At 39.6% G+C, this 19254-nt stretch overlaps 1 protein-coding gene across 1 annotated transcript; it reads right to left on the reverse strand.

The window, feature by feature from the left end:
- Positions 1 to 975: 975 nt before the first annotated feature.
- rbms1a (RNA binding motif, single stranded interacting protein 1a) lies at positions 976 to 19168 on the reverse strand. The gene is made up of 14 exons (XM_079554482.1): positions 18819 to 19168; positions 15241 to 15380; positions 13060 to 13118; positions 12707 to 12798; positions 11585 to 11742; positions 11140 to 11219; positions 10926 to 11026; positions 10702 to 10751; positions 10505 to 10595; positions 6527 to 6577; positions 4948 to 5049; positions 3634 to 3702; positions 3338 to 3412; positions 976 to 2585 (listed from the first exon to the last, which is right to left on the reverse strand). Exons 1-13 carry the CDS (start codon positions 18867 to 18869, stop codon positions 3344 to 3346), a joined length of 1113 nt encoding a protein of 370 aa, XP_079410608.1. The 5' UTR covers positions 18870 to 19168; the 3' UTR covers positions 976 to 2585; positions 3338 to 3343.
- Positions 19169 to 19254: the final 86 nt, after the last annotated feature.

Raw genomic sequence — 19254 nt, forward strand, 5'->3', positions numbered from 1 at the left:
TTATATATGTTCGTATTATATATTACTGTTTCAAAAATGTTGCTGAGTTACACTACTTTGAGTTACTTCTGAGTTACTTTTGGCAAAATATAAGCTAAAAATAATACCACAGAGCAAAGGTGCAGGCATAGATATTATTTTCCTTTTCTTTACCCATTCTCTCTCTCGTTACCTACACGTAACTGCAGATCTTATTCGCAGTTGATTTGGTGCCTCATTTGATTTAAGGGGAGTTTGGCATTTTTCATTCATACATTTAAATGCACTTGTAATTTGAGTTACTTGTATTGTAAGGACTAATATATTGCTGTCTTTTGTGTAAGTAATATGTTATATTCCTTAGTTACTGAAAAAAGCCATATATTTTTGTAACTCGTTATTTTTGTAATATGTTACCCCAACACTGAATATGAATGGTAAGTGAAGTATGCAATGTTAAAAATTCAAAGCCTATCATTCACTTTATAGGCTTCTAACTAATTGTTAACTTATAGCTATTGCTAACTTCACACTGCACATGCCTGATTAAATGGGAATCTTTTTTGTTTTTTATGTTTTTACAATTAAACAACAGTGTTTCCCTTTAATAGAAGAGATTATTGCAGGGATGCCCAAAGCGCAGCCCAGGGACTAAATATGGCCTTCAGGCTTTATGTTATTTGTATACATCGCCAGAGATGTTACTTTTTCCTTCAAGTTATCACTAAGGTGCACTAAGTGTAGGAAATGATTTCTCTTCCATGGTTTAAAAGTAAAATTCACAATAAATTGACATGACAAATGATTACACTTTTTGCTACATGACCGTAAACATTTAAGATTTCTATAATACGATACAAATAAAAGACATCTGTGGAAAATCGTCCAACAACTTTCTCTCACTAAGAAGTAGCAAAAAAATATTGGATATCGCTCTGTTTCAACAGGCAATGTGTAGAGGAAAGTCATCTTAAAGAATATAATACAGACCACTCTTGTGTGAGAAAGAGCATTTTATTGAGCACTGCTTTATTCCAATTTTTTTTTCAAAGGTAAGAGCAAGGACAAGATTGTTTCAGTGGACAGGGAAAGGCGAGGGGTAAAAGGTTTAAGAATTCTAATTGCTTTTTTGTTTTGTTTTTTATTTTGTTTTTTTTATCAAAACCGGCAGTGCGTCAGACTATAGCACTGTATCTTTTATTAGTGAGGTCCACAATTTCAATTACAATAGAAATTCTCTTTTGTAAGAAAAAACAAACTTGTAGTTTTCAGTCACTCTTCGTGCGACCATTTGAAATGAAATGCTATTGCCCTCAAAGTACTTACATTATGCATCTGAACAAGGCAGGATTTGATTAGCTTTTGCTTGGTAGATCCATACCAAACGTTAAAATTCATTGTAGACCTTTTCAAGAAGTGAAAACCAAGACTGTGTCGTTTGAAAGAAAGAAGGAAAGAAGAAAGAATAGTCTGCGCAAAGTTTCAAAAAAGACTGCAAAGTTTCAAAAGCAAAACACAAAGTGAATGCACGTCAATTGCTTTGCACAATGTGAAGAAACTAGTTTTAAGGAAAAGCGTGAGGCATCACCAATAAACTCAAGGGTAAAAAAAAACAAAACAACCAAAAACAGAAGCAACAACAAATAAAGCAAGAATTTGTTTTTCAAACCAGAAGGGGAAAAAAAGCAGAGGAGGAAATAGTAGAAGTCCTAAGAGTAGCAGCCAGCTCCTGAGCGTGGCTTCAGTTCTGCTCTGTCAATGATGGAAGGGCTTTACCTGCAAACCCAAACAGCACCCGCAGAACAATGAGGTAGATTTTCAGTCACAACGGTCCATGAGAAAAGAGACGAGATCCTCTTAAAATATGCCCGTTAGCTGTAGTAAAACATTTCACGAAAAACTACGGCTTTTGTTTTATTATATTTTCATGTGGATTTAAAAAAAAGGGGGGAGGACAGAGTAAGAAGAAAGATCGATGAATTTCTCTGAGACTTGAATTGCTATTACTATATTTTATCGGTATTGCCCTCTTTACTTTATTGCTACCAGAGACGAGATAGCATAAAAACACGCACTGCCTGGAAATCTTACAATGTTTCACTCACACGTTGTCAATCAGATTGTGTTGATGATACCTGATCAAGTTGGATGGACTTTATATTGGAAAGCATGATGTGAGGAAGGCACCTTTTCCAATAGTAGATTTTATGAATGGAATTACCTGTACGTCGAGTATATCTATTTGTATAAAAAAAATTAGGGGGAAATTATTACTTCATGCATTTTTTTTTTTTTCACACCTAGGGGCAATGGCAGAAAGTCTTTTGGTGTCAGGTGAGAGTCGTTGAAAAAGAGGAAAAAAGTAGAGCATCAGTGTTCTTCGTATCAAAATAAATCGTGTCTTCTTTTTTTCTTGAATTCTTTTTTTTTCCTTAGTGATTATAGCCAACCGCTTGAGTCTTTTTTTTACTCCATCCTCGTTCTCTCAAAAGTCGGGGCTGTGCAAAATGTTCAAGTTGTCTGGTCCAATCAGAGAAGGCCGTGACTGTTTTCACTTGGACGTCGTTATCGGCTTCTCAACGGCTCCTCAGCTTTCCATAGAGCGCCTGAAAAACAAGATTTAGTTATTGGACTTATGTTTTTATAATTGCATGGTCTGTAAGTGCTGACCACATGGCACAATTCTCCATTACTGTGATTTCAATTTCACTAATATTTGACAGGCCTTTTGATCTAAAGTGGACACATATCATGCACAATATGGCTGACTGTATAAACATGGCTTTGGTTACCTCAGAATTTATATTATTTATTATAATAAATAATGTCTGTGAATGAAAAAACACTAGGAGTGAGGACTGTATTGGTTTAAATTTCGAATTGGCCTGTAGCACCCTCTGCAGACAGAAGTGGACACGACACATGCTCAAACTGTAAATACAAGCTGGTATTTTTAGCCATGGGCATGCTAAAAAAAACAATGGCGTCATGATAAACACACTTTGAGTGTGTCCCTGCTCAGAATGGGTCAGTGATGGATTATGGGCCTTAAAAATGGTTACTTCTGTGTTCTGACTATTAAGCAACAAAATCCACAGAAATACTGATCAAAGCACCAAAGTAATCAGGATTACTCAAGCTACTTTAGTGAAATACTTCTCCAGGTAAGTTTCAATGAGGAAACAATGTTATTACCATGTTAAAACTAATAAAGGGGCTGCTTTTTCCCATGCGGCTGCAATAAAACTATACATTCAAACCCAGCAAAAGGTAAAGCACAGAAGCTCATTATTGCGAGATCTCCAAATGCTATAATTTCGGTATTGCCAAATAATCCTGATCTGTGGGCGGGGTTTACCTTGGATTACTTGCTGAGCTGACTGTAGGGGGAAGAGTTGTTGGAGGAGTCCACTTGCTGCGGCGTGCCATTTTCCTGGAAAGCAGAAACAGCATAGCGCATTTAAAACTCCGTAATGAGCACCTTCACCGTGTTTGCACTGAGATAATTGATACTTTTGATGGACAAAGGGAACTCAAAGGCTCTTAAGTGGAGGCCAGTGTGAATGTATAAAACAGTAATTACTTAAAACTGTATTGTATTGAAAACAATGGCTATCATCTTTAAATATGAAAAATACATTTCAGCGGACTCACAGGTACTTGCTGCACGGCAGGATACTGAGGCATGTAGGCTCCTTGTACAGCGGGGTTGGCAGCAATGTACTGTAAAAAAGACGCAATCAAAATCTTTACCATGATCGGAACGGGAGTCACGATACTAAAAATTGTATGCTTATCTATCTATCTATCTATCTATCTATCTATCTATCTATCTATCTATCTATCTATCTATCTATCTATCTATCTATCTATCTATCTATCTATCTATCTATCTATCTAATACAGTTTCTTTTAAATTCACCCTCTACATTGTTTAAAACACTGTTTAATTAGAAAGTCTCGACCCCCCGCCTTCTCAGTCCTCATTTCAACTTCTCTCTATTACGATTACACTTGTTTCAATGGAAAATAACATGCTCTACGGTTTGCAAACCTTTCCCACACTCACCTAGGCCTGAAGGATCTCACCACAAGTACCAGGCCAAGATTAAGTTCAAATCAGGACTAAATCTGGTCTAAAAAATACCTAAATTAGAATAAATCATTCTTAAACCAACAGTGGCGCACGTTGTATAGTTCAAGGCAGAATGATATGGAAAATACTTCTGGAATGCAATATTGAGATGCCGATATTATTGCGATATATTTGTTTTTCAGCAAATTGTGTCAAAACAACATTTAATGGAACTAATATTGCATCACTTAATATTGCGATACGATATTTGTTGTGATATATTGTGTGTTTGAATTTTAAACTTTTAGTAAAAAGTCACATTAGAAAAAGACAGCAACGTATTAAATCTTTTCACAAAATATAAATCTATCTTTGAAAATAATTAGTATTGATTAGTGTCTGTTGCAACCATAAAAGTTCTGACAGACAAGTAGCAAGGAATAACCATCAGTGTTGTGTGGTCCCTCTTGTCCTGTAAAAATATATTTAAAAAAACACAGATGTGTGATGAAATCAAGTGCCACTACTGATATTGTGTGGAAAAGATTAAGAACTCTAAGCCTGAGGTAGACAAAATGACGTAGTTTGTTGAAATAGACTATCTGCCACTAACGTTATTCCACTGCTGCTACTAGTACTGTTTTTATGTTTAATAACTACTAGTGATGCAAGTACTCCTGTAAATTACATATATTTTGAAGGGGTTTTACTTAACTATCAAAATTGTCTATTAAATGAATTCCACCTCTGTTCCATTTGAAAGCGTGGATTTAGTCCACAATCTGATCATTACCAAAATTACGTTGTTAAGAAGCTCTTAATTGAAATGGGGATTTGGCTGATTATATGATTATGTTATATGAATGATTAGTGCGGGCTTTGGTTCAACTGACCGCTCCTGGGTTTCCCAATGACAGCTGTCCCATCTGCTGACTGAGGAGAGACGAGGGGTGCAGTGACATGGGGGGGTCCACAGAGGGCGACATCACAGCAGCCTGCAATGGGAAAAAACAATACAACATCAGGAGATGGATCGAGCTGGTTAAATATGACAAAAACTACAAATGTTGAGAGTTGAACAAGCAAATAACATTGATTAACTTTAGGCACCTTATTTGCTTAAATCAGCAAGTAAACATTTGATAACTTATGGATGCTGCATATCTAAATACACATATGTACAAGCAGATAGAGCTTTGGTGCTGATTTCCGAGACTGGTTCCTTTTGCATTGAATAAAACACATTCTTCATGTTCAAAACTCTAGTTTAATATTTTTTTTTTTTTAAACTGGGTTTTCTGAACCTGCTTTATACTTTGGTAAGGTGAATGACTTAATAATTTGTGAAACGTATAGCGCTTGACATAACATTTCTGGGACACTTGGGCATATTCCATGATAATAAACCAATGGAGATTTTAAAATGTGCAATAATAGTGCGAGTTATTGTTCATATGAAAGCATTTGGGCACTACTGTGTGTTAAGATGTATTTACCTGGGATGAAAATATTTTTTTAAATATTTTCAGCTAATGGTAATCTTGGGACTTAGCTTGTAAAATGCCGTATTTCCATGGTAACAAACATCTATTGTATATATATATCTTTCAATGTGTCAAAAAGTGTCCAAAATAATATCAGTCAGAACATTTACATATCTGTGATCTTTCTGTCCCGAACCCGGGTAAATTGGGTAACATTAAGAGCATCATACTTGTGCCCCATCAAACGCAGCCATACAGTTGGTCATTGTAGCCAATGTAAATGTATGGCTTGAGATCACATTATGCGCTCATTTACAGTCGTTTTGCTGTTTTTAGCTGATAATGAATCTCGAATTCTTTGGGACTTTTAAACAGGACGCCTCTGGGTGAAAAGGCGGGGGAAGAGGAGGGGAGAGGGGGGCAGATGAGCGGAGACACTTGTTCCACTGGAAACCATCTGTTGGACGAGTCAAAGAGTCACAAGACTGTCTCTGCTGCAGGCATTTCCTGTTGGATGTGAGCGGGAGGAAGGAGGGAGCGGAGAGGGCACTGTCTGTTCGTCTTTGGGAACTTTTTTCTCCTTCTTTCAGACACACTCAGACGCGCACACACAAAAGACACGAGCTCTTTAAGCCCGTCTACATGAAGCGGAAGTTCACACACTTGACTACTTTGTCAGCAGGCCTAGTGAAGAGGCAAGCTTTAGAACAGGGAGACTGAAAGGCAGTGACAGAACATGTATGGCGCAATTTGTTTGGAGGGGGAATAACAGCAACTAATTATATTTAAAATACTACACTGTCTTTGGAGGGCATTATTTTAGGTTATAAAAAGAATGATATAAAACAGTATATACATAAACACATTATCTAGGACATATTATATATATATATTTGAGGTTATAATGAAAAGCAGCTCTTGACAAGGGTTAAAATTGTAAATATTTATATTATTACTCAAATAAAAATCATGTTTTTTATGAACTCACCGGGTGTTGCATAATGTAGGGCTGATGCGCCATCCAGGAATGACTCTGTACCTGCACCAAAGAAAACACATTAAATTTAAGGTGTGTCAGCCTCTGGTTTAGTATGTTACATCAAGTCAAAATGTTCAGATGTAAAACATGGCAGGGGTCTGTATTACTCTATGGGCAATATAGGGTATTTGAAAGAAGTATACTCCTTGGACCACAACTTAAAGATTAAGGTTTTTCACTCCTTCTTTCATTTTGTGGGTAAACAGAATAATTGGTTACAGAGCACAGACTTGTGGCCTTTCCTCCAACTCACCATTAAGGCAAAAGCTCTTAGAATGTCGAGATGTCACTTAAACACAACCTACTGCACGCTACAACATCATTATCACTTCAGTATTTTTTATCCTTTTACTGAATAATCTTTATCCCCTGCCCCACTGGATACCAAGCATTACTTAAATGACACCGGCCATTAACCACATTCAGCAATTTATAGCATCCTCTCTTTAATGGAGGACATTTTGGGAGTCAATGTGACATACAAATTGCAATATTTTGGGACACTCTCTCCACATTGCCTTTTGTCTCCTCCTGCAGCTCAAATTTACTACAGCAGATTATGTGACATATGCTGTCTGGCCAATGACAAATTTATCCAACTCTTTTTAAGGGCCAATTCGGTCCACCCTTGTTTCCATGGCAGCGGGGCTTTAAACAGTGACCTCATCTGCCGGGAAGTGCCCGTCCCCTGGATATCCCTCTCTCTCTCTCTCTTCCATTATTTCCATTTTTGGCCGCCGTTAATGTGCCTCTTTTTGACTAAATGACATCCCGAGTTGGAGCTAGTAGAGCCCCTTGACACTGGCTGCTAAAAGGCCTGACCCTGCCTCCCGAAGAGAGAGGAGCAGCAGCAGTGCCAGTACACAGTTTGCCCTATTAGCCCTTTGTTAGAGAGTACCATGCTACAGGTTTTACTGATGTGGTTACTGCACCATCATTTTCACTTTATGTTTTTGAAGATAATTTACTTGTTTCAGCAAGTTACTTTCCTCAAAATATGTTACGTCAGGCGTGACCTTAAGACGAAGGTCCAGTTTCGCAGTGGATGAAAGAGGAAATTTAAAACTGTAACTAAAGTTAAATTGATTGATGACAGAGAGAACGTAAGTGATGCCACACCACAGCAACAGCATGGCAAAAAAAAAACAAATGAGTGGCACAATAACAAGTCTGCACTGTCATTCTGTGATTCTGACACTCTATACACTTAAATATCTATTCCTTCCACAACATACTTGTTTTTGTCACTGTATAATAGTTCTGTTCAGTACAATAGTGTATAAATTAGAGGGTGTGCAAAGTATGTCGCAGTATGGCTAGTGCCAACATTGAAGCTAACATGATCTAAAACAGTATTTATACTTACATTTATACTTTATTAAAAAAGTAGACAGATTTTAAAATCTAAACACAAATAGAACCTTTAAAAGTGCAAATGTTTATGCAGAAAAAGTTGATATTTGTGTGTATTTGACCTTGTAGTGACCGAGCAGCTGTATGAGTGGTCCGCATGGCACTTTTACTGTGGATCACAGTGGCGTCTACAACGCTCCAGGATCATTTATTTTGTAAGTTTTCTGGTGGGAGGGTCGTCAGCAGAAAAAACCTTCCAAACAGTTGGTCCTGGAGCGTCCTAGAGACCACTGTGATGGAAAGTAAAGGCGTCATACTGACCACTCATACAGCCGCTGGGTCAAATACGCACCAATAGCAACTTTCTTTCCACTAAAAAGTTGCATAATGCACCTTTAACATCACAAACGGAGTGGCATATCAAAAAAGGAACATTGCAGACTTGCCGCTAGACTTTTAAATCATCTGGCTTTAAACATTGTTAATTAATGATGCCTCAGGCTGCCCTGCTGGGGCCATTTTTGAAATGCTTCCTCCAGGGAAAAGGTACCGCTCGATCAAATGTTCTACTCATCGCCATTCTAACCTAAGCTGTGATGACTCTAACCAAGGCATTTCATTTTTGTATGGACTTTTTATTGTACAGTATTTTACCCTTTAGTTTTTTATTTGGCATTTGTTGATGTGGTTTTATACTGCAAATGGCTAATAAACTGAACTGACCTGACCTGAGCTGTTGCAATGATGGAATGCTAACTGCCATGCTGTTGCTATGTCATGACATCAGACACATAACTTCTATTGTTGTAGCTAGGTTTACCGAGTCACTACTGATAGAAAACACGGTAGTGTCCAAACGCTTTTCTGTGAACAATAACTCTACACTTTAAAGGGACAATACAGAGTTTAAAAATGTTAAAATTATGTATTTTCCTCCCCCTACATGTTCCAGCCATGTCCTAATGTGTAGAATGAGCTCAGACCTGTTCACCACAACCGCCTCTAAAATCCTGCACTGTCGCTCAAAAAGATGTTAATTTGGGTCCGAAGTGCCGTCATGCAGAAGCTTAATATAGAAGGTGCAGTTACACGTATGACCTGAGGCGGCAGTAGTGAGTACAAAATGACCAACTTGCATCAAGCTCCTTTAACACTTTAAAATCTCTTATTATCTTATTATTTATCATGGTAGGAATCACAGGAAGCTTAGCGGTTCAACAGAGAGTATGCACAAACCTCATTTTCATTCTAAGCAGAACCCTCAGAGTGTCAAAACAAATAGTAGCACATTTATATAATGTTGACGCTCATTTGGCTTCTGTTGCCATGCTGTGACTTATTTTGCATACCCTCTATACAATTGTGTATGACTAAAGAGTAACACAGACAACAGGGAGAACTGGAATTACCTGAACCTTACACCAATACTTGAAAAAAAAAAAAAAATTTTTTTTTTAGAATCTGCATTTCTTGGACTTCCTGAAACCTTTATTTCAAAAACATCTGGCAACATTGGCTTTTTGTGCTGTTTGACTACACAAGACTCCCACATCCTCCTCCTGTAAAGAAAGACTATTTATGTCCATGTGTTGTATCTTGTCAAGGGACTGTTTCGATAATAAAGAGCGCATTCAGGAAAACAGAGCTCTCGACAGATTTACTTAAAACCGCTCGGGCTTTTGCATCGCCACAGTTAAATACTCTTTTCATAAACCGCAACCCGGCAACATGCTTCTTTCCGCATTGAAATGGTACATGACGGACCACACGAAAGTAAGCACAAGTTGATTAAACAAATACATTTGGAGTTCAGAAACGGCATGACTCAACCGCCAAAGTTCATCTGTTTAGTAAATGTCAAGTAATATCCTGGACAATAATTTAATCCCCTTGAATCAAATCAGGGAGTTTCCAGACCGTGCAAGTTTTCGGCAGCGTTACAGATTAATAGTTGACTGTAATCTGTCTCAAAATGGAAAGCTTTTGGTGCCACCCTTGACTTTGTAATTTTCAACTCGTCACATTGATTGAAGAGTTACAGGCGAGCAGTGGAATACCATTTCTTTAGTCCTTCAGTATCGTACCCTTAAAGCAGTACTAAGTAACCCTAGAGGTAATCGCCACTGCAGGAGTCGTAGCATGTTGTGTTTTTTTTTACTCATTAATTGTCCGTGAGAGTAAATACTACGCTGACAGAAAAGAGAAACGGAGAGAGGGATATTGTACATCCAAGTACACAATGGAGATAATATTTTTCACTCAACCTTGGCTGTAAATACTTCTTTGTGATTGTATTAGTGTGTATTGATGACTCCTACCCGGTGGCAGCGACGCTGCAATTGTGGCTTTCTGGCCAGAGACACCAGCGGGAGATGAAAGACCCCCCCCAATCATTCTATTAACACTTGTATTACCCCCAGAGGGACTACGGAAAGGATGTATTAAGGTAAACAAGTTATTAAGGCTGCTTATTGTTGTTTCCATTAGCCTGCAAATGCTACATATGCTACAGATGTCTTCATTTGCATATTAGCCCAATATATAACCCCATATGTTTACGGTTTCGAGTGGTACCTGATAAGCAGAAACTGGAGACATGTACGGCGACATCGTGGGCTGCACTGTCATTATTCTGTTGGTCATTGGGTACGGAGACTGGTAATACCTGCACACCATCGATAACAGAAATCAGTGAGTCCTCATAGTGATTTATGGCATGTACAGTCATATTTTTGTGATGTATTTTTGTTGTGATGTCGAGTGAGGCTTACCCATTCTGTAGCGCTGCTGTGGAAGGGTCATAGGTCAGAGTCATTGTACCCTATAAAGACAGAAAACCATTAAAATCACACTATTCATGCAGGCAAAGTTTCAATATTTTCATGTATTACTCAATGTTTTAGCTCATACAAAACAAACATCATATGATTTCAGTCAGCTCTATTTTTTTAGTTTCCCTTGTTATATTGCATGCAGAAAGTCGGTGTGCACATACTAGTCTCAGGTCGCTTGTCTGTCCGTTGGGAACGAACCCGCTGTGGCCGTGTTTCTTTCTTTGACTGTCCGCAAACTTGCACAGCAGCGGTTGTGATGGAGCTAGAATACACAGGAGGAGCAGTGGTAACTAAAACATCATAATTTAAAGACGCCTATTTCAATCTGTTTCCCTCGTATTCATAGCTAAAGTAAAAGGCACGGTTCTTTCTTACCGAGCCCTCCGGTGCCAATCTTGATGAATTTGCCGTTGAAGTGGGCGATGACTGCGTTACACTGATCCGTCGTGTCCATCCTAGACACAGAGAAGAGCCGTGACTCATTGCAGACTGCGTGACTTCGCACAGACACACATTGATACAGGCTCCATGATAGCAGCAGCGAACAACCTCTGGCCCTTCATGCTCAATGATGACAGACTCTGTGATAATGTGTTTAGGTTCAGAATTATGCACCGTGATTAGAGGCGACCGTGGACAAAAGATGTTAATGCTGGGTTAGGAAAAATACTCAAATTTAAAAGTATTTCAAGTATAAACTATTGTTCGTAAAAGATTCAATGATTCAATTTAGATATAACATTAAAAACCATATGCTCTTACTTTATTGATTCAACTACTGTTCACAGGTTGATACTAAAAACATATTTGTATTACAGACCTGGCGAAGCCCACCCCTCGGCTGTTCCCACTGTAGTCCCGGAGGATGCGCGTGGAGACGACCTGCCCAAAGGACTGCAGCATGTTCTCCAGCTCCTTCTCGTCCACCGATAAAGGCAGGTTCGACAGGTACAGGTTTGTGGGGTCCTGCTCCTGTTGCTGAAATAAAACAAAGGCCTACAGTTAGATCGTAGTGCACGGGATATTGTTAGCTAAAATCGTTTTAAAATCCTGTTCTGATCCCTGTTTTAACATAAAGACACAATCATTTCATGCAATTATAGAAAAATCACAAAAGGGGTTCACTCCCACTCTTGTAGCTGTGTCCTCGGTCAGATGGGGGCAAAAGCAGCTCTGGACAATATGCACAATATACAGCACTTTCAGTCTTGTATTTTAATCTTATCAGTATATGGAACTGTAATTGTCTGTGGAGTACCTCTCTTGTACACTATGGCTGGACAAAACAGCCTGCTCCTTTGCACAGGGCGCTCAGAGCCACTACAGACGCTCCTAGAAACAGCAGGAGAGTGGTGTAGCCTAGCTACCGCCGCACTCGCCCTGCGCTCTTGTTATTTGTTCCCTACGAGCAGCCTCATGCATTTCTCCAGAGAACAAGCTCTCATAAATGAACCCTCTCCTATGAATTTGAACAGAGCACAGAGGCAGAGCTGCAGAAATCTGATGATCTACACCATTTCCACTTCCCACTGTGAGGCAAATGCCAGCTGTAGGAGAGGAACTGCTTCTAAAAATATGAGGAAAAGTGTAAAACCTGTTTGTGGCTGTGAGAGTGCCTTATAGGTGGGAGGTGTCAGTATCCGTAGTGTTAACCTGCAATAATGGTGTGATAACGCATTATGGCAGCCTCCTGAGGTGAGCTCTGGAGCTGTGAGGAGGTGCTGGTTCAATGCCGACTGGTTATTTGGCAAAGCGAGAAGTGACATCTGTTTGTACAGTAACGTAAATGGGGTCATGAGGAGAACAGCTTGTCAGGTCATGTGACCAGCCGAATGTCACTCTTCATATAGAGAGCATACATACATGTGTGGTAATGAATAAACATCAAGTCCACAGGTTGCAAGACAAAAGCATCCGTTTTTGTGTGTTTGTACAAATTCACCTTGGCCATCTGTGCCTGAATGCCACTGGTTTTGAGAGCGTGCACTGCCTTCAGAGCTGCTGCCGGGCTGTCGAAGTCCACAAAACCATAACCTGCAAAACAGCAATGACAATATTTTAAAAAGACAAAAACAACAAACACCTTCATTCCTTGGTAAAATCATTCATCAAAGCCTTCGTATTCTTGTCACAGTGATGCCTCCGGGTCATGTTGGCTTTCTAGCTACAAATGCCTCAAGGGAAGAGGAAACAATGGCTTCTGATTGTATCTCATCTCAAACATAGTTTGTGTGTATTTCTGAGTAAAAGCTCCAGGTTTACATTTTATAATTAGTATTAGATTGATTTACTGACCTTTACATTTGTTGGTCGTCTTGTCCAGGATTGCTTTCGCCGACTGAATCTTGCCATACCTTAAATCAAAGACATGAGGCTTTTAGAGGAACTCGGCATTATACACGTTTGAATTGAACATTTGAGATTACTTTGAAGACCTTGTTATCACTGATTTCAGCAACATCTGGTCCTGAAAATTGCTGTAATTGCTGTAGATTAACCCCAGAATTGAATACAAACGTGTGCGAAAGCTATTGTGTGCAACAAAGCCACCCACTAACCCAGTGGGAAAGCTGCAGGAGGTTGTCATGTTCACAAACAAACATACATCATTTCATATTTATAAATGCACGCTTTTAATCAAACAAATAGGTTGTGTTCGGATTGATTCTCGTTTTACTGCTTAGTAAGAAATGAACCGACAGAAAATCCACTTATTTGAACCTCATCATTTTTGTTACAGATTGGGTTTCAAAATGTGTCATAAATTGTTATTGTGACTTTCATCTGCCAACAATCGCACAGTGTGTGACTGATTGAGTTTGATACTGTAGTGAAGTAAATAATCATCTTTGTTCAGGTGAGTTGACAGAGAAGATGCCAGTCTTGTCTTCTGTGGATAGTTGTCATTTCAGTAGCTATTATTATCCATAAACCAGGTCAAACTAACCTGCATTTTGCATGTTGAAAGTCAAATTACACAGATTCATTTGACAGAATTCTTACCAATCATATACCTCAATATTAAACTCACTACAGGTTTTTTAGAATGATGTCACCAAAATGCAACAGGTAAACTACTAATTATTAAAAGCATTTTCATTATTTAGGACCTGTTTCACCCTGACTAAAACGATGTTGACTGCAGCAGCTGGGATGCGCTATAAGAGCATGCACTGCGCACTATATAGCACACCCAGTGAATGCACTGCTTACATCACTATTCAGACCCTGTTGCTATGAAAAGCGCTTTCATTTCTGCTTTGTGCTGGCAAACACTGTTGGGAACATGAACAAAACACAAGCAAACAGGACACAAACAGCTGCTACCGCTGTTCCTGGTTACATGGCTCAGTGGCTTGGTCCATATGCTCCCCATTCACAGGCGAAATGACGGAGCAAAACTGCGCTAATTATGGCACTATCCACCGCAGTAACCGCACGCGCCCGTATCGCAATCGAACATGGGAGGTTTTTTTTTTTTTTTTACAAAGCCGTGTAATCTTTCTGTAGAAAACAATCATCCTTGCCGCCCGCTCCCTGCACCGCAGCGGAGAGATGGCTTTTCATGAAGTTTGCGGAGACACAGTGGTTGGAGAGTTTTATGTGTCAGCGCACACTATGGTGAACCAGCGTGAGTGAGTGATGTGGCAGGACGTGGCAGGCGACAGACTTTTGAGTTCAGTCTAGTTTCCTTTCAGTGTTACATGTGCTTTTCTGATGCAGTAGAGCAGAGTAGAGAATAAAATACATGATATGGTGTTCTATACCAAAGGAATAAAAACATTACTATGAGCATAATTCGTTCATTGAGATGTTTTTTTTTTTTTTCATATTTCACCAACTTTCAGAGTGATACAAAAAAACTGTCTTAAAAACCAAGTAATTCTAAAATTTTCACTTCTTTGAAACTGTGGAGGCGTTTGTGGAGCAGGTTTAGTTTTATAGTGAATGTATTTTGCCGTTTGACAACTTCTGTCTGTTTATTTGGTCGAGACAGTGCATGTTAATGAACATGTGTGTAAACATGTAAGATTGCGTGAACAGACACTGGAGGTAAGGCGGGGTGAAGTGCCTCGCCCAAGGACACAACAGTAGTCAGAGAGGAATAAAACAGGCAATCTTAAGGTGACTAGAGTAAGATGCTTTTTTAATGTGTCTGATTCACTCAGAAATACTAAGCAGTACCTGTTTAGTGTTTTACTATTTTAACTTTGTGACCAACATGATGACACACAGTGGTTCATGTTGTCCCTCGTAAAGAGCCTATTCTTCCTAATTATTCACATTTCCTGTGTCTAATCCTAAATGTAACCATCATGATGATACTTTCACAAATCCCTCCCACATTTTTCTACTGACTCACTAGCAGGCCTTCAAACCGATGACAAACTGCTGATATAACTCATCCACATGGCCTATGGCGTCACATAAATCCTCTGCAGTGCTGTGTATCTGTGTTAGTCGGTCCATACTCACTGGTGACAGAGCTTGACCAGGTCGAGGTCTGTGGTGGCGGGGGGCAGGCCTCTTATGTACAGGTTGGTTTTGCTGAGCTGCTCCAGGCCCGCGGTGCTGCTGTTGCTGCTGCTGGGACTGGAGGGAGTCATGGGGTAGGACTGCACAAAAGCAAACCACTGTTAGGAAGTCAGGACGCAAACAGATAAGCTAATTTAGAAAACCCTGCGCGGCGGACTGATAACGGCAATGTGTGGGAACTGGGAGGAAGGAGTGAGGATGTGTGCTATTGCAGGATCAGTACAGAGGGGCTATGCAGGTGATGTCACAGCATAGCAACAGCATGGCAACAAACCCTCTACATTGTTTTTTGGGGTTTTCTCACCGTTTGAAATGTTGAGGGAATGAAAACAATGTACTGTAAGTGCATAACCTGTATAGTAGGACTGTACGTTTACTCAAATTCAATTGCACGTCCCAAGTATCAGCATGGTGCTCTTAAATCCACAGGTCCACATGCGATCCAGCTCATTGTTAGGAGTTTGGACCTCAAATGGGAACTATTTTGTGTTATATCATACTGGAGTGATAAGCATCTATTTCCTATTATTGTTTATTTTATGAAGAAAAGTAGAGGGGAATAAAAAAGACAATAAGACGGATAGTCTCATGGAACCCTGACTCACTCATTTCTCATTGATCTAATATTGTTACAGATCAACAATTAAGGACATTCTATCTCTTCCAATATCCTTTGCCCAATGATAAAAATGTCAAACTAGGGAAAACTAGCAAAAATAATTTCAATATGTGTGTTAACAATGCTGGTTACAATTATCAATTTATCATGAACTGTAACAATTTTGCTTTAGGTAATAAGCTTTATTGCAGTGACAATAAAGACCTTTCCAGTCATAAAAGATCAAGTCTTATTGAAAATGGCGATCAATATGAGCAAGATTTTTTTTTTTTTTTTTGCCATATTGCACAACCCTTAAAGGCGTCTTATTGTCGGGACTCGGGAGTGAATGTAAAGTTTCACGTGTTTGTGTTTGAACTGGACAAATGTTCGAATGTGGTGAGTGAGTGATAGTGATAGACTGACAGTCAGGTGTCCTACTCTGGCTACAATTGAAGCTTACCACCACCAGATACAGAGAGTGAGTGAATTATGCAAAGTAGTATTGGATCACTTCTCTGATTGGTCCCCCTGATGTTTTGAGGGTGTAACAGGCTAAGTGCACATTCTCAGAGGAGGCAGGTAGCTTCAGTTATTAACTGCACAAGAATTGCAATAAAATAGAAGTGGTGATCTTGGCACTCCTAGTGTATAATAAAATTGTCCAGATAGTAGTAATAATAGTCATTGTAAATGTTTGTAAGAGTAAATGTTGCACGTTACCAATGAACTAGGAGAGTGGTGGTATGTATAATTATTAAGTTCATTTTGGACTCACAGCCAATTTGATTATGCTAAACTATAGAGCAGTGGTTCTCAAACAGTGGTATGTGTGCACCACAGGTGGTACTTTTTCAGGCTGTACTCAGGCTCATCAGCAACTTCACATTTTTCTTATTCCCTGGATACCAATTAATTCCTGCTTTAGTAACGTATTTAAGTTAGGCGTTTAGACATGGTTTGCACCCTAAGTTAGACATAATTTAGTCCTGATTAAGATCTTGTCCTGATCAAGGCCTTGGAGTACTTGAAGGTCAAATATTTAATGGCGTGACAAATATGGAGCAAATAGTGCCAGTAGAACTGCAGTAGTAGTGATAGTCCTGTCCATAATGTCAGTGTAGTAGTAAAAGCTATAGTTTTTACTACTACTGTAGTTGTAGCAGTGCGGTAGTAGTAGTTCCATGCATTATAAATGCTACATAAATTACGTACATGATCTATTTACGATCATGTAAAGCTGGAGGGATATGACTTAGCTATGATGGTGTCCTATTCATTATATTTTCAATGGTATTATTTGAAGGTTAAACGCAGTGAAATATTGCAGCAAAGTAGAAAAGAAAACATAAAATATCTCTTTCTAATGTCTAACACACATCTTCACTTGGGAATGAATGAATGTGCCATCCGTTAAAACAAACCAGGGATAAAATTGGGTCCAACAGTGGCACAGATACTCCTTCTTCTACCACCACAATAATATAAAATGATATTTTGGTTGATTTTTTGATAAATTGAGTTGAATTTGGTTGCTGTGGCCGACTTCAATCTTTCTGTCTCTTCTGTGATGTCCCTGTGATGTCGCCTCCTTTTAAGATGACAGACACTGAGCGGTAACGGTCCACAAAGAAGTGAAGTTGTTCTCATTTGTGACACATCTGAAGCTTAGTTAAAGTCTGCGGCAAGTTGCTTTGGCCTTTGAAGCGAAGAAAAATATCCTGTCGGTCGTTACAACAGGCGTATTTCTGCATCTGGGTCTGTTTTGGTGATTAAAAGAGCTTTGCGTCCCCACTGTTGCCTTGTTTTTTTTTATCTACATATTTTTGAGCTGAAAAACCATGCGACACATTCTCTCTTGCAAAAGCATTTCCTTCCCCTTACTCATTCATTAAAATAGCTTGCGGCCATTCCCAAACCCACTCCAGTTTCTGATCAAAGACAAAGCAATGGCACAATCGCACCATCTGTCTATATCCAAAGGCCACTTGACTCCAATGTGCTACAAATAAACCGGGCCAAAGCCATGTAAGGCATATCACCATATTACAAATGTGTGATCTGTGATGTTCTGAATAGGAGTGCCCCCAATCACATATGGAGGATTGATCACCCTGACAGGAACATCTGTTCTGCTTGTTATGTCTTCGGGGCAGTAGGTAAAGAGGCTGTGCATTTTTGCATTTGGTACGGCCATTACCCACCAACTTTTTCGAAAGGGTTCAAGCGAGGTCCCAGCAAGCATCGCCCACTCTATTAGGAAGCACAGCGCATCACCTTGAATATCACAAACTGTGCTTAACACCTACACTGGCAAGTATCAAGCGCTGTGCTGTGCTGCAGGGAATCCTGTGAGAAATACCAAATCAAGACATCAATCCGTGCTGCAATAAATTTAAACCTCCCCGGTCAGAGGAGTGGAACAAAATCTCAATCGAAAAGGTTTGCCTGGCACTAATCAAAGTCCATTACCTCCCTTGTTCACCAAATGAGAGATGCACCACTCTGACTTTTGTATTACCATTACCATTTCCCCCCCAGAATACATTAACCCATGTAATGGCCTACTACAGCATCCGTCATCCGTATTGACCAGGGCTAAAAGTGAATAGGCAAACAAGGTTAAATGGGCGCCCACTATGAAACTGTAGCAGCTGGTTTCATCCTCCAGTTCAAGCCTATCCAGTTTGACACGTCTGTTTGCAGCCGCAGCAGCAATGACCGAGGCCATGTTTCATTTCAACTAATCCACTTGGTATTAAAGGCTTTGGTTGGACATGCAAATTTTCAAGAGGAAAACCAGCAAGGGCTTTCCAATGTCACCAGTAGCGATTCGGAAAATTCTGTGTACGTTTTTTTCAAAGAATCAGTCACAAAAGTGTCGTTAAAACATTGTAATACATATGTGGTGAAGGCCTACCTGCTTCCTATTGGCTGACTTCAGAGGGTTTCCCGTATTTGCAAAGATCATCCTGGAGGTTACAGATGTACTATGATATTCTACTACGAGTGAAAGGCGCGCGACGCAGATGCGCAGGAGTCAATTGTAAAAAATATATATTTGTAGGCCTACGTTTTTTTTTTTAAAGCATCCGCATACTGGACAAGCTGCGGGAAAGACTAGTAACGCTCGTAACTCCCTCCGTCCCGCATAGGTACTACTGACACATCTATACAGTCAGATCCACAGCGATGGACCAGCCCTCCGGTCCGCTTCATTGATCTACGACGTCCTGCTGCAGACCGCTCGCCAGTCCCACCTACTACGGACTAAACCATCTACGCTTCACCAGGGTGCGCCCATCCACCACATAGTCATTACGTGTCACTAGCGCTTCCCCCGTGGCCACACCTGA

The sequence above is a fragment of the Gobius niger genome (genome assembly GCF_951799975.1).
Source record: "Gobius niger genome assembly, chromosome: 4".
NCBI lineage: Eukaryota > Metazoa > Chordata > Actinopteri > Gobiiformes > Gobiidae > Gobius > Gobius niger.

Excerpts from the sequence above, each read along its gene's own strand:
- rbms1a (XM_079554482.1), bottom strand. The coding sequence starts at position 18,869 with ATGATCTTTGCAAATACGGGAAACCCTCTGAAGTCAGCCAATAGGAAG. Across the intron at positions 12,799-13,059 it reads GACGACCAACAAATGTAAAG|GTTATGGTTTTGTGGACTTC; the intron begins GTCAGTAAATCA and ends GCTGTTTTGCAG. Across the intron at positions 11,743-12,706 it reads TTCAGGCACAGATGGCCAAG|CAACAGGAGCAGGACCCCAC; the intron begins GTGAATTTGTAC and ends GTTTTATTTCAG.